At 43.8% G+C, this 13,935-nt stretch overlaps 1 protein-coding gene across 1 annotated transcript; it reads left to right on the top strand.

The window, feature by feature from the left end:
* The first annotated feature begins 2,034 nt into the window (after window positions 1–2,034).
* STON1 (stonin 1) lies at window positions 2,035–12,831 on the top strand. Its single transcript, XM_010087620.1, has 3 exons — window positions 2,035–3,964; window positions 12,081–12,283; window positions 12,672–12,831. Exons 1-3 carry the CDS (start codon window positions 2,035–2,037, stop codon window positions 12,744–12,746), a joined length of 2,208 nt encoding a protein of 735 aa, XP_010085922.1. The 3' UTR covers window positions 12,747–12,831.
* The last annotated feature ends 1,104 nt before the right edge of the window (window positions 12,832–13,935 follow it).

Raw genomic sequence — 13,935 nt, 5'->3', positions numbered from 1 at the left:
AACTTCTAAGGAGAACGGTAAACAGGCTGCAAAATGTGTTCTTTATTGTAAGCAGCATTTGCATTTACTTGCATTCCCATTTTTTTGTTTTCTTTTTCATGTTTTCTTTTTTTCCTAATGGGCTCTATTTACCAGCGTGCCCCAGGGTGCTGGCTTTTAGAGAAGAAAGCCATGTTCGGAGTTAGCGCCACGGTAACAAACGTTGCTTGTTAAGATGAAGCAAGGTCTGAAAACTTTGACAGTTCTCAAACTGGAAATAATCAATATATACTGCTGAAGGAGCAGTGCTGGAAAGCAGAGGGAAAGGAGGAGAAGGGTATGGAATGGGAGGAAAAACCGATGGCCAAGACAGATAGCGCATCGCTGTGATTTTTCTTTCCACTGCTGCCCTGTATTTTGATGAAGTGGTTGTGTGGGTGAGGGATACACTGGCAGTTTTGTGTGTCGGAGCTATGACACTCATTTGCAGCTTGTGTGCTCCTTTTCTCTCTCTGTAAGCGGAGAGAAAAGTGCTTATAAAATAACTAGCATAGTGCAAAATATTTTTCCTGAACAAGAAGGTCGAGAGTTCAGAAAATTAATGAAAGCCCAGAGTCCTCCTCCATTGTGAGCCCTTGTTTGCTGGGCCGGGGAGCAAGCGGGTTGTGCCCAGGGTGATGGTGCTTTCTCAAAGGCTAGAAACAGGGCAAGAAATGATGGGGAAATGGTAAAAATAATGACTGGCAGCAGCAGATTTCACTTTGGCGTCTCTAGAGACAAACGGTTCTCTAAACCCCACAGATACAGAACGGTGTTTGTGGTTATACGCTGTAGTGCCGTGCAATTAATAAATGGCCTGACTATGGCTTGAAGTCATCGTTATCTCACCTTAATTAACAGAGTAATGGATGTGCAGGTGGTTTCGTCTCTATGACCTCTGCCTTCCTTGTGCTTTCAGGCAAAAGTGAATCTGTTCTGACATAATAACTTTTTTTTTTTTTTTTTCCCAAGTGAACGATGTTTCTATGTGCCCTGTGGTGCCTCGCTGTGCTGGATTCCTCCTCAGTCATTAGCAATTTATTGCTCACTTCTTCACCAGTCGGGAGCAGCGGGGAGGAAAAACTTTGGGGATGACATATAGAAGGATACGGAGAGCATTTACATTTCAGTCCACGATTTAAAACCGCAAAGGCAAGATTCATTATTAACTGGTTGCGGTTCTGTTCCGAGGACATATAGCCGAGCCCTTTACCAAAGGTACTTTGTTTGATGAAGTGCAGTTTATTAATTGGTTTAAAGACCTGGACTTTTTCCAGGCCACTGGCCAATTCAGTGTTTAGCAAATGCAAATGTTGTTACTTGGCCTTGTCATGTGTTTCACCAACATTTTATCTCTGGTGGATCCTTGTAGTCTACCCTTCCACAGGGATGTATCACTCATCCTTAGGGCTAACTCTGTCTTGTTTCTTTGCCATCAGCATGACGCTGCTACAGCTTTTCAACAACACCAAAAAAAAAAACAAACCCTCACTGTCCTGATTTTGTTTTTGGGCACAGCTGCACCATTCTTAGTAAAATGCTGTTCTGTTTAATGGGAGGAAAGAGGGGAAACCTCACCTGGAGCAGAAGCCTAGTATGGAAAACCTCTGTCCATATTCCAAACGACACGTAAGCTGGGTAGTAGGAAGTGTTCGCAAGTGGTCCTGTACTGCTGTGGGACTTTCTGCTCTCTGTCCTCTAGAGGCTGCATGCATCAGATACTCTGAACAGCCCATGAAGCTTAGATTTCCCTTAGGTCCCCAACCCAGGAGAGCAGTGGGGATTCACGGGCAGTTTATGGGTTTCTACATGGCTGTCTCAGATTATACATGTGAAATACAAAGTAGACTGGATTTGTGAACTGCGTGCAAATTTTGAGCTTTGTGTGGTTTGAATTTGATAAGGGCTGGGTTTGTTTTGTCTTTCGAGAGAATTTATTTCTGCTCATGTCTGTTGTTTCCTCACAGATGGTTTGCGGGTGATATGTGTGCAAGTGCCTCAAGTTTCTCCTACAAGATGTGTTCCACAAATCCAGCAAATTGGGTCACCTTCGATGATGAGCCACGCTTCCAGTCGCCTCAGAAATCGGTTGATAATCAGAGTAGTTGTAAAGCCAACGGCCTTAAACTCAATCTGTCCAGTGTGCATGAGTCTTCAAGTAGGTCATCTTCTACAGGCAGCACTCCACTCTCATCTCCTGTAGTTGACTTCTACTTAAGTCCTGGGCCTCCCAGTAACTCTCCACTTACTACACCTACCAGAGACTACCCAGGAGGCCCGTCCATCCCAAAGCCTGGGGTTCACATCCTTTATCCCATCCCTGAATGGCCATCAAATGTTAACCTTCTCCCATCACCTGGGATTTGTTCATCTCTAAGCTCGCAGAAACCAAGCAGCCTTCCTTTGAACACCTCGCCTAATGACCATCCAGGTAAGACTTCTGTCTCCAAATCAACAGACAAGGGAAGCCCTAATCCACCAGGAAGCTGTGAGGAGTTTGGAGAATCGTCATCGGCAGCTGAGCGCTTCCCATATTTCCAGAGCGACTGTGCTTTCTCCAGTCCTTTTTGGAAGGAAGGATGCTTGCTCAGCATGTCACCAGCTCCTGGTGGCACGCAAAGGAAGGACAAAGCGCTCGACAGGAGCGTGTGTCATCCTAAAGACAAAGAAACCTGCCACGATCAGAAGAGCCTTAACCAGGGCTCTTTCAGCTACATCTGTGAGAGGCTTGAACACCTGCAAGCCGATGGCTGCGATGCGGCGGGAAGCCCGCCCATCTCCAGCGCTCACGCGTGGCACAAGCTCTCCCCCGCCGTCCCACGCAGCCTCTTCAGGAGCCGGAAAGCGGATGGGTGGCCATTCATGCTGAGGATTCCTGAAAAAAAGAACATGATGTCGTCTCGGCAATGGGGCCCTATCTACCTGAGCGTCCTGGCCGGAGGTATACTGCAGATGTATTATGAAAAGGGCCTGGAGAAACCTTTCAAGGAATTCCAGCTGCAGCCGCACTGTAAGCTGTCCGAACCCAAATTAGAAAGTTATAACGTCTCGGGAAAAATCCATACTGTGAAGATTGAGTGCGTGTCTTATACAGAGAAAAGGAGGTATCATCCCAAAGTAGAAGTGATCCATGAGCCGGAGGTTGAGCAGATGTTAAAGCTGGGCACCACGGATTATAACGACTTCACCGATTTCCTCGTAACGGTCGAGGAAGAGCTTATGAAACTTCCTACTGTTTCTAGACAAAAAAGGAATTATGAAGAGCAAGAAATGACTCTGGAAATAGTGGATAACTTTTGGGGGAAAGTCACTAAGGCAGAAGGAAAACTCGTGGAAAGTGCCGTCATCACGCACATTTACTGCTTGTGTTTCGTGAACGGGACTGCTGACTGCTTTCTCACCCTGAATGACCTGGAGCTTCAGAGGAGGGACGAGCGCTACTTCGAGAAGGAGGAGGAGAAGAAATGGATCGATATTCTGGATTGCCATTTCCATAACTGTGTCAAAGCTCAGGAATTCGAGCAATCGCGAATTATTAAGTTTACACCCCCGGATGCCTGTAGGCTGGAACTGATGCGTTTCAGGACACAGTATAATGGGCAAGACCTTCCCTTTTCTGTAAAGGCTGCAGTAGTGGTTCAGGGGGCATACGTTGAACTTCAGGCTTTTATAAACATGTCTTCAACACGTTTGCCCTCTGTGAAATACTGTGAAAATGTTATGATACGCTTTCCCGTTCCCACGCAGTGGGTCAAAGCACTTTGGACCATGAACCTCCAAAGGCAGAAGTCCCTAAAAGCGAAAATGAATAGGAGAGCATGCCTCGGCTCTTTACATGAGGTTGAATCGGATCCCATAATACAAGTCTCGGTTGGAACAGCAAAATACGAGACTGCCTACAGGGCTGTTGTGTGGAAGATAGACAGGCTTCCAGATAAGAACTCAAGTAAATAATTTGCACTCTAAAATGCTGGGCGTGGGTGCACATCTTTACTGTTTTTATGCTTGTGTACCTCCATCAACTTCAGTAGTTTGGATTTTTATCTGTGTGGTGGTATTGGTAGAAACTGGAGTAACTTTTTGGGAAAATGAGAATATAGCCTTATTGATTTATTTATTTTTAAAGCACATTTTCCTAACTTATTGGATGGAGGCATCTGTATTTATGGTCAGTAATTGTTAAGGGTGTGGTATCATGGAAGCGGTTCTCATCATTCTGAGTAAACCTCAAATCCATAGTAAGAAAGAGGGAGGGGTTTATGCTTTGCATATAGCAGCTGAGCAATGGTGGGATGGGAAGCAAATGCCAGTAGGTGAAACGATTTGCCCACCCAATGTCACTCCGTTAATAGAAACAGTGGTATTGTAACTGTTAGCTCTTGGCTTTCCAGCATCATTTAAGAAATGGTAGGTATGATACATAACTAGAAGGTATTGTCCAGCTTGCTGTAGTAAGTTGAGCGTGCACTCACAAACGCTGTTATTTATTGGCTCCTTTATGAGTTGGTGCATTGAGATTGTATGTTCATAGCAATAGCTGCACCGACAAAAAATGCCTCCTGCTTTATTCCTCCTTCTCTCTGGTGGTGGTACCTCACTAAAAACGTGCAGCAATAACACCAGCTGAGTTTGTAGTCATGCATGTGGGAGTTGCTAATTTCACACTAAGTAGTTAATTTACCTCAATTTAATGGAGAAAATATTATTTTTTTGGGGGAAAGAAAATATAAACATATGGTTTTAAAATTCCACGTTTTAGTCATGTTACCAGATTAATAGCCCTATTCTAAAGGCATACAAATTCTTGAGGAATATATTATTCTGCTTCAAGTTCTGTAGAGTGAAGGCACTTGATCCTTTCCTTGGATATGCATTATGTGTATTTGAGGCTTTGGGGATCTGTGTGAGACAAGTCCATGTATTAAAGCATTCTGCCTAAAATATCCGTAAAATCGGTACTTTTAAGAAGGGCGTAAGTCTGTAGTATTAACAAATGGATTGGGCTAGTCTCGTAGTATTCTAACTATCTGGACTACCTACCTCTTTAAAATGTCCAGAAGAGATTTAATCTTCTTAAGTCCTGGTGTCAGGTATGCTAGTACTAAGTTGACAAATCCACTCCCAGGTTTTTACAGCCAGATGTGCATGCAGGCAAGAGTTCTCATGCAAAACTATTAAAAAAAGAGTAAAGAAAAAAAACCCAAAATACCTGAGGATTTTTTTTTTCTCATTTTTAACTGGTTGTAAATTATATTTAATCTGATCTGTTGTTTAGGTAATTATGACTTTTTTGGTTTTGTTTTTTTTTTTTTTGGTTTGGGTTTGTTATTTTTTAGGTTTGTTTTGGTTTGGTTTTTTTTTTTTTTCAGTTTGGTATTTGAATACTCCTGGTTGTTCCTTCTGTCACTGAAATACCAGATTGACAGAAAAACTGAAGCAGGAGCAAATGAAAAGGGAGTATTTTCCTGAGCCTCTATGTGAACCACATGCCTTTGGTATTAAAACAGCATCTGCAAACATCCTACATCAACATGCTAATGTGGCAGTTCTGCAAGTATGAATTATTGCCTAGCTTCTGGCAGACTAGTATTTTTCCTAAAGATGTTGCGTGGAAATACTGGTCCCTTTTACGTGCAGATTGGGTCTTGCTTAGGCAAGGAGGTCTCTCAAACCTCGAGCACTTGCACCATTCTGTTTCTGTTGACGCACATCATGGGAGGAGCAGCACAGGCGTCGCGGGGGTCAGATTCAGAAATGATGTCACGTTAATGCCATCTCTGTTTTTTCCCCTTCTTTTGCTTCGGAAGAAGCTGTGGTCAGCTTGGACCTGTGGCTAATGCCATATGGTTCCTTCCTTCGCACGCTGCTTGTTACCGGGGTATCTGGTGCTCCGCTGGGAGAGGATGCTGGCGGCTGCCAAGGAATGGGCAGCGGGAGAGCGGAGGACACACAGCATTGGCAGATGGGCTATAGTGCAACTTACAGACTTGCACCATGCTGCTGCGGCCCCTGCCTTTGCCCAAGGCTTACAGGACTGACTGGGCAGATTTTAATATTCTTTGCTATTTAATGTAGGTTTGTGTCTGCAAAATCAAGTCAGCAATTTAGTCAGGCAATTTTAAAGATTATAAGTCTTCCAAAGTCTTTAATTCCCTGCAGTTCATTCACTTTAAGATGAGATGTGCACAATTAGCTTCAGATTTATATTATTTGAAAGTAAGAACTGTTTTTTTGTGGCATCCTGCAGCTTTTTTTTTTTTCTACCAGTAGCTTAAACTTTTGACATTTGAATAATTCCTCTGTCTGAGATCTGAAAAATCATTTGTATCCTTGAAGTGTTCATGCACTACATGTTGCTAGTAATACTGCCTGGTCAAACTTTAAACCTCTCTATCAAGCTTTCTGTACACAGTTAAGAGTTTAAAAATAGAGTTGTCCCAAGGCATGCCAAAAATCTGGAGGCAGTCAAACTAATAGAAATATGTAAACATTCATAATATGTTTGCTGCAGGGAAAAAAATATGCTGAGGTTTTTGCTTTCAAAAAAGCCTTTGTCCAAGGCTTTTTTTTTTTTTTTTAAAAAAAAAAAGAACGTCAAAAGGGAAGGTTGCCTACAGCTATACTGTGACTCTGATTATAGCCATTGAAATATGTTAGTATCCACCAGATTCTACTCAAGTGCTTCCTTGGAAAAGTGCTGGCCAAGTGAAGTCAATGTGAGCTGTGAGATACCCCAGACTTTTAAAAGCTGCCGATGCTTATTCTGATATATAAATGAAGAATTTGGAGCCCAAGTGTTAACGTTATTTTAAAAAAAAAAAATTGAAAAAGCTGTAGACTTTGAAGGGTTGATCCAGTGAAATTTCTGCAAATTGAGTTTGTGAAATCTGGGCATTTTATAAGGAAATGTAGAACATTTTAGGACTTCAGCACAGTAAGTACTGTGTCACCCAGGGACCTGGGGAGAGACTAGACTTTAAAACGCCGTGTTTTAATCTCTTGGTATGTAAATTTGTGCCCTGTGGTGTTTCCTGCTAGGACACCTCCATCCTTGGGCTGTTGTGTAAAGTGACAGCCCTTCAGCTGATTATTTCTCTTGTTCTTCTGCATCATGGAGCAACACTGAGGAAGCAGTGATTAAACAACACAGAGAAATGGAGCCAGGGGAGCTTGTGGCTGCTGGCAGCCTTTAGCATCTGAGCATGGACTCAAGGAGGAGTGGGAGGTGATGGGGCTCCCAGCAACCTTCAGCTGCTGTTTTTTTTTCATTTTCTAAACTGCCTAGGTGGAAGGGCCAAGCCATGACTTTGTCAGATGGGCTCCATCCCTGCCCAGCCACCTTAACTTCTAACAATCCTAATGTAAATCCTTCTTAGTAAATGTTGATGTTCTTATGTTCAAAATAAGACTTTTAGGACTGGACCTATTTTGGCAAGAATAGAATTTCTAGTTAACTAAAATAACCAGCACATTTTTTTTTTTGGCCCAAATTGCTTGGTTTCATGAGCTTTTCTCAGACCAAGGTTCCTTGAATGCTACCCATAGAGGTGAATAAGGGATAAATAGTGTGGATAAATGCAGCAAAGTTCGATTATTAACTGTTTGTGAAGTGATATATTAATGCTAAATTACAATTTGAATCTAGTTTCATAGTTTTACGGATTGTTTCTTTTGGCTTTCTTGTTATATTTGGCTTCTTTTTGTTATTCTTCAGAGGAAGAGAGCTAGAATTTGGAACATTCTTAGGAAAGAAGAGCCAGATTTTCAGATGTAAAACAGGAGAGACTTAAATCTCCCAATTCACAAAAGTCTTAACAAGTTGCCTGGACACCTAAACCGCAGGGGTTCTGTCTCCTAAGTTAGCCAGTAAAAGCTCAGTTATCTCCCCAAATTATGTGGTTGCCTTTCAGGAGTGATTCGATTTCATCGGTCCAGGTGGTCATGTCTCCATGATGCCTGATGGGCCACATCTTGGATAGCTGCGCTTGCATCCAAGTATGTCATCTTAGCTTAATGTATAGACTTACACTGTGCCTGCTCCAACCCTTTTGTCTTTCCACACCACTACCTCTTCTCTGTTTCTGGCCAACATCTTGCTTTTTCAGGTTTTTTTTTTTTTCTAACTCCAGTATAATACAAGGCCTGGGAAACGGTAGTTCCATGGAGCAGAGATGACAAGGACCGGCCAGTTTTAGGGGAAAACTAAGACAATTCTCTGAGACTTCCAAAGTGTTGATCGATCACTTTGTTGTCTGACAGCTGATGGGAAGAATTTGCTCCACGCTCCTACCACAGCCCAGCAGTGGGTGGAAGAACTTCTCCACAAGTGAAGTGGTGAGTACCTCCTTCTGCCATTGACGTTGGTACAGGAGACGGATGGGCTGGGGGGGAACCCTGTGTTTTGGGAGTAACCAGAAGGTCCAACGGAGGCTGCTCCAGTGGACCCGGGGCAGTGGCCTTACCCATATCCCAAACCTATTGTCTCTGCCTTTGCAGGTTACCACCTAGGGGAAAGGAAGGACCCCAGATCTCATTGGATCCCAGCACTGAGACCACCTCATGTGTGTCAGTTAGTTGGAATATAAGCCCAGAGATTTTTTTTTTTTTTGAGGGCGATATGGTACTGGATCATAACTGTGCCATGTCTAACAGAGGAGCCTTTAGCAGTAAGCCAAGAGGAACGGCCCAGTGGACATCTGTCATCCAACATTTACCAGCAGATACCTGCCCAGGGAAGTTCCAAGCAGCGGTTATTTCTAGATTCCCTTTCTCAGAAGACAAAATAATTTTCCAGACAGTTCCCATTGCTAACTTGTTTCTTCATAGGCCTCCCTCCCACAACAAGAAGATCCTGAATTTGCTCTCCAAAAGCCCTTAGATCTACAACATTTTCCTTCTACCACAAGTGGACTCCAAACAAGATGCTACTGCTCTTTGACAAACCCTTTCTCCTCCAGTCCTTGGTAAACCACAGCCCCAGACGCAGAGAACACCAGTTTCCTGGCCAAGGCATGGTACGCCATCATAGTGTTGGAACCCCTGCTATTTTCTCCAGGACCCTTCACTTGTACTTGACGTCGTGTCAGCATAAAGACCAGGTCAAGTAAGTGTGTTGCCAAGGTGCATCCTGTCACCACCATGGGAGAGTGGAGCACGTCCTGGGAGCCAAGAGGAGGACAGCTTGAGTGGGTTGTGGTGCCACAGACAGGATGACATCTCACAGTTTGGCTCTGGAACAGGGTGCTTCTTACGGCTTCCTTCACCACTGGTGCTGCTGTCACCACAGCTGTGTGGGGATGATGGCAGAGTCAAGGATGGAGAGACCATCTCAACAACGGCTTGTTCCACAATGTCCAGGCAGTCTGGAACAGAGGCTGTGGACCAAGAGAGTGTTAGCACAGGAGAAGTGGGCTTGGACACAGCAAGAGATGACCAGCAGCAGATGGTGGACAAGACCCACATCACAGAGGTAGACAGATGCCCATCACTGCGTACATTGGTGACGAAGCACCATCTCCTCCTCAGGCTTGCTTAGTGCTCCAACTTCATTCTCAAGGGGTTGGCCAGTGGCTGTAACACTTGTTTCTGACTTTGTTCCCTCTTCTACTTCGATAATAAAGCCCCTAATGTTATAGTTGTACCTGTCTCCGTGTATTGTCTTATTGTCCTGAGACTTCAGCCACATGCTGCGTGCCCCTGCCATCGCACGCCTTTGCCTAACTGGGTGTTTCTATGCTTTCGTGACTTGAAGGACCCTGTCCTGTAGAGCACTCCAAGGCATGAGTAATGTCTCGCGGAGGCCAATAAGTGCTGATTTAGCACAAATCGCAGTCGGTACCTCCTACTCCACCCCCATACCAGCCTTGCTGTATAGTTGTGTGGGTGACACTGAGCCCGATTCATGCACAAGTGACCTAAGTGGCAGGCTGTTAAAGGGGGTGACAGTGCTGCTGCCTTTGGTCACGGGCCATGGTTTGGGTGGTGGCTGTCATTTTTCTAAGCGTGTGGGGTTTGTAAAGCGTTGTGCCTTGACTGGTGCGACTGGTGGGTGAGTCTGCAAAGGAGGGGTGAGGTTTTTCCATCGGATCTCTCCAGCCTGTGCTGCTCGGTTTGGTTCCCATCCCTCTGTGCTGGCTGCAGTGATGGGCATTGCTGGGCACCTACTTCTCCCCACTCAACTTAAAGGTGCTGTTTTACTGGGCGTATTTAGGGGAGCTTCTTTCCCAGAACTCGGGACCTACACATTTTTTGTTGCAGTGATCCCCTCCAGTCCCTTTTATGGATCTGCCCTTGCATTTATGGGTGCAAGTTGTATTACCTTTTCCTACAGTTTCTGTAACAAGTTCCTTATGAGCATGTACGAGAGCTGTGCTTCGGTAGAAAGGAGCAGCTAGTCCCACATGGGGAATGGTTGCAGGCTCTCCATCGTGGTACACGGTTCTTTAAAGACACCTGGGAGACCTCATGGCCAGCGTTTGATGCTCTTCCATGGTGCAGCACTCTAGCTGGTGTGTATGTAGCATGATTTTCTGAAATCTGGTCAGGTTTTCTTTGAACATTGCAAGTAGTTATGTAAAAAAAGCAGTGTTTAGGGTAAGGATCACATGTGATGTCCTGCTGGAAGCAAGCCTGCAGGGGATGCTTGTAATCAGCCGCTTAAGAGAGTCCAGCTGGTGAAGGAACGCATGTGTCTGGTGACGTGCCCCTTGTCCAAACTGGTGGCTGCCCATGCTGGTTTCTGTGTGTGTGCCTCTGGGGTCAGCCCAACAGAGGGAGGAACACTTGCAGTCAGCAAACAGCTTTTTAAAGTATTGATTATTGTTATTGTTATTAAACATGGAAAAAAGAAGGGGGGAGAAAAAGAGTTGGAGACTTCCCCCATCTGAAGCTTAGGGGCTGGTTATCCGAAGGACACTTCCTATTCCTTTCTCTCCTTCCCTCACCTTTCTTCCAGAAAGTCAAGTTTTAACTGTGCTGTTGAGTGTAACAGCAAGGAAGAGGGAATTATTAATTATACTAATTATATAATTAGTCAAAAGGAGAACAAAATGTTAAATGTTTTAGTGAGCATGATTAAGACAAGCATGAATTTCATCCTCTTTAAGCCTTGATTTTTGGGGACCCATTGACTTTATGCTGGACTTGGAATGAGGATGGTTTATTGAATTAGACTTTGTTCTGGTGAAGTTGGAGATGTGCGTTTGACAGAACTCTGCCCATCAGACTGCTCTAACGTAAATTATCTCCTAAAATCAGAACTGGCTTGGGCAGGCTGGGAGGCAGGGAAAAGCTGCAGCACACACCAGAGGATGCACCCAGCCCGGGGCTCCCAGGCGCAGCGGAGATGAAGCTTTTTAAATTTATTTTTGCTTCACAAAATGCCTGCGAGCCTGGGGATGTGGAGTGTTATAGGGATTTTTCCCATGGGATGGATAAAGCTCAGTGTACGTTAACTCCATCTTCAGTATTTCCTTCATTCTGATGTGAAATTGATTCCTGCCACCACAGAAAGTGATTGCATAAAAAATGGGACTTTTTTTGAGATGCCATTCAGTATAATGGATGAAAACCAAATATACACTGCCACGCTTGCTTTTGATAAAATACATCCAACCCTTTCTCTGCTTATTTCTGCCTGCAGCCAAGTGGCAGTTAGTTGTCTATGCTGACGCTTAAAATCCTGGAGAGGAGGGGAAACGCTGAATTACTACTTTTTGCCCTGAAGAATCTGGAGAGGCAGCTGTGATAGAAAGGATTCTTTTTATTATATTGTATTATGTTATGTTATTATCAGAAGCTGGGAGGATCTGGTAAATCTTGTGTAAATTAAGTTGTAAAACTGCAATGATTGTGAAAACTGTGCTGAAGCAGACAAAAAATGAGTAAGGCGCCACCTGATGCACAAGTAGTTAAAGATTATAGCTAGAATAATCTTGTATTATAACGGCAGCTCTGCATTAATAGAAGATAGAGCTGTGCTCTCTTGTTAGCAGATTCACCTTGCACTGGAAACAAAGAAAAAAAATAATTAACTGATTTTTTTTTTTTTTTAAATTTTCAAGGTTCAGATCATCCACACAGCCTGTCTTACAAACTGGAACTCGGATCAGACCAGGAAATCCCATCTGACTGGTATCCATTTGCTACTGTCCAGTTCGTCGTTCACGATAGCTGTGCCTCAGGAACAGAAGTCAAGTCACTGGGCATCGAGAGTGATGTGCAGCCCCAGAAACATGTGGTTCAGAAAGCTTTTTACAATTGCCAGGTATTTTCAGGGCTATCTTTTCAGTGTTTTCCTCCTCTTCTTCCTTCCCACTCCCTCATACAGTACTTGCGAGGTGAATGTGCTTTGTACTCTAAACAGATCTTGCATGCGCTTGCGGTAATGACTTTGAGCAAAAGAATCATTAAAAAATAACTCCTCGTCTGATCAAAGACGGTGCTCAAAAACAACAGCAAGCACAGCATTGTTTTTCCTCAGTTGAGCTATTTTGGGGAGTAGTGGTTTTGAAATCTGTTGGGTCTGGAAATGTTTTGATTCTGTGTCAAAGCTTTTATTCATGCCCTTGCTCACACTTTCAGTGCCCAATTATTTGCTAATTTTACCTGGTGTTTTTTGTTTGTTTGTTTGTTTGTTTGTTTTCTAACTACAGGTTGAAATTGAAAAGAAGTGGATTAGGCTCGATGGAGAAGATCCGGATAAGGCTGGCAACTGCCTAATGCAGTAAAAAGAGGACAGGAGGCACTGTCACAGGATATTACCGGGAATCAATTTACATAGGAAATTCTATTGTTAGAAGAAGCGCAATGACCTACTTTAGGATAAACACGGCCATTGAATTTTTTTTTCTATTTTAGTGCTTTTGGGTTTGATTCTCCAAACCAGGACTGGTTTGACTGGCCTGTGTTCAAGTAAACTTCCTGTGCTGGGAATAGCGGGATGAGTAAGGTCTCCTTGTAAAGAGTGGCAGGATGCGAGCACTTCGTTGACTGACTGTAATATATTATTTTCCTGTTGCGTATCTATAACTTGGGAATGATCTCATACTCCGTATTGAAACCTAATGGCACTACTCAAAGAGTTCATGTCACTTGGACAGCAATAAAACCTGCCAGAGCACTTACGTGCAGAGCAGCATCCGAGTAAGGTCCAGCAGGAGCGATGACATTTTCTAGTGGTGTTTGAAAACCATAAATCCCCCATGTTTCTGCTCCCCTCGATGTATGCGAACGGAAAAAGTTGTAGTATTATTCTGGACAAAACCTTCAGTTAAGGAGTTGGAAACTGGGTGACTTCATTGGTAAAATGGGAAAAGTTCCTCTGCAATAATATTCTTCATTTTTCTGTGGCTGCGGGCGTTTCCTCCCCAGCACTTTATAGGTTCACTCAAAGTAATCTCCTGGGTGAAAAAACCATATGGCAGATGTGATTGACATTTCTGTGCCAGCATTGGACAAATCTTTTTCTCTAATGCAGTGAGACAAGGAGTGGACCCTCAGCAGGTGTAAATCAGTCCAGGCCCGTTTCATTGGATGAAGCTTTGAGAATTTACACCAGCGGACGGTTTTCCCCACAAACGGAAGAAATGGCTGGTTGCTACCGTTTGCTCTGGGTCTCCCTTAGGATGCAAGTTCCAGATGTTGCTTTGGAAACTGCAGGTGCTGTGGCTTTGAGGAGCTTTTAAGACAGTCTTTCCATGCATGGGAAGGGAGATATTTTCATACTACTGGCTCTAAAGGTGTTTCCTGTGGGGAAACAATGCAGGAATGGTCTATCACAAGAGAAGTGAAGCTGATACTGATACTTTTTTTTTTTTTTCCCTGCAGTTTTCCTAAAATTATCGTTACTTCAACCTGAAATTAGTGGAGAACAAAAATACAGTAAGGCACTAAGTCTCATGTCTTGGTTTCGGGACC

The sequence above is a fragment of the Pterocles gutturalis genome, unplaced genomic scaffold, assembly GCF_000699245.1.
Source record: "Pterocles gutturalis isolate BGI_N339 unplaced genomic scaffold, ASM69924v1 scaffold21576, whole genome shotgun sequence".
NCBI lineage: Eukaryota > Metazoa > Chordata > Aves > Pterocliformes > Pteroclidae > Pterocles > Pterocles gutturalis.
This window is presented reverse-complemented; position numbering and strand designations above follow the sequence as displayed.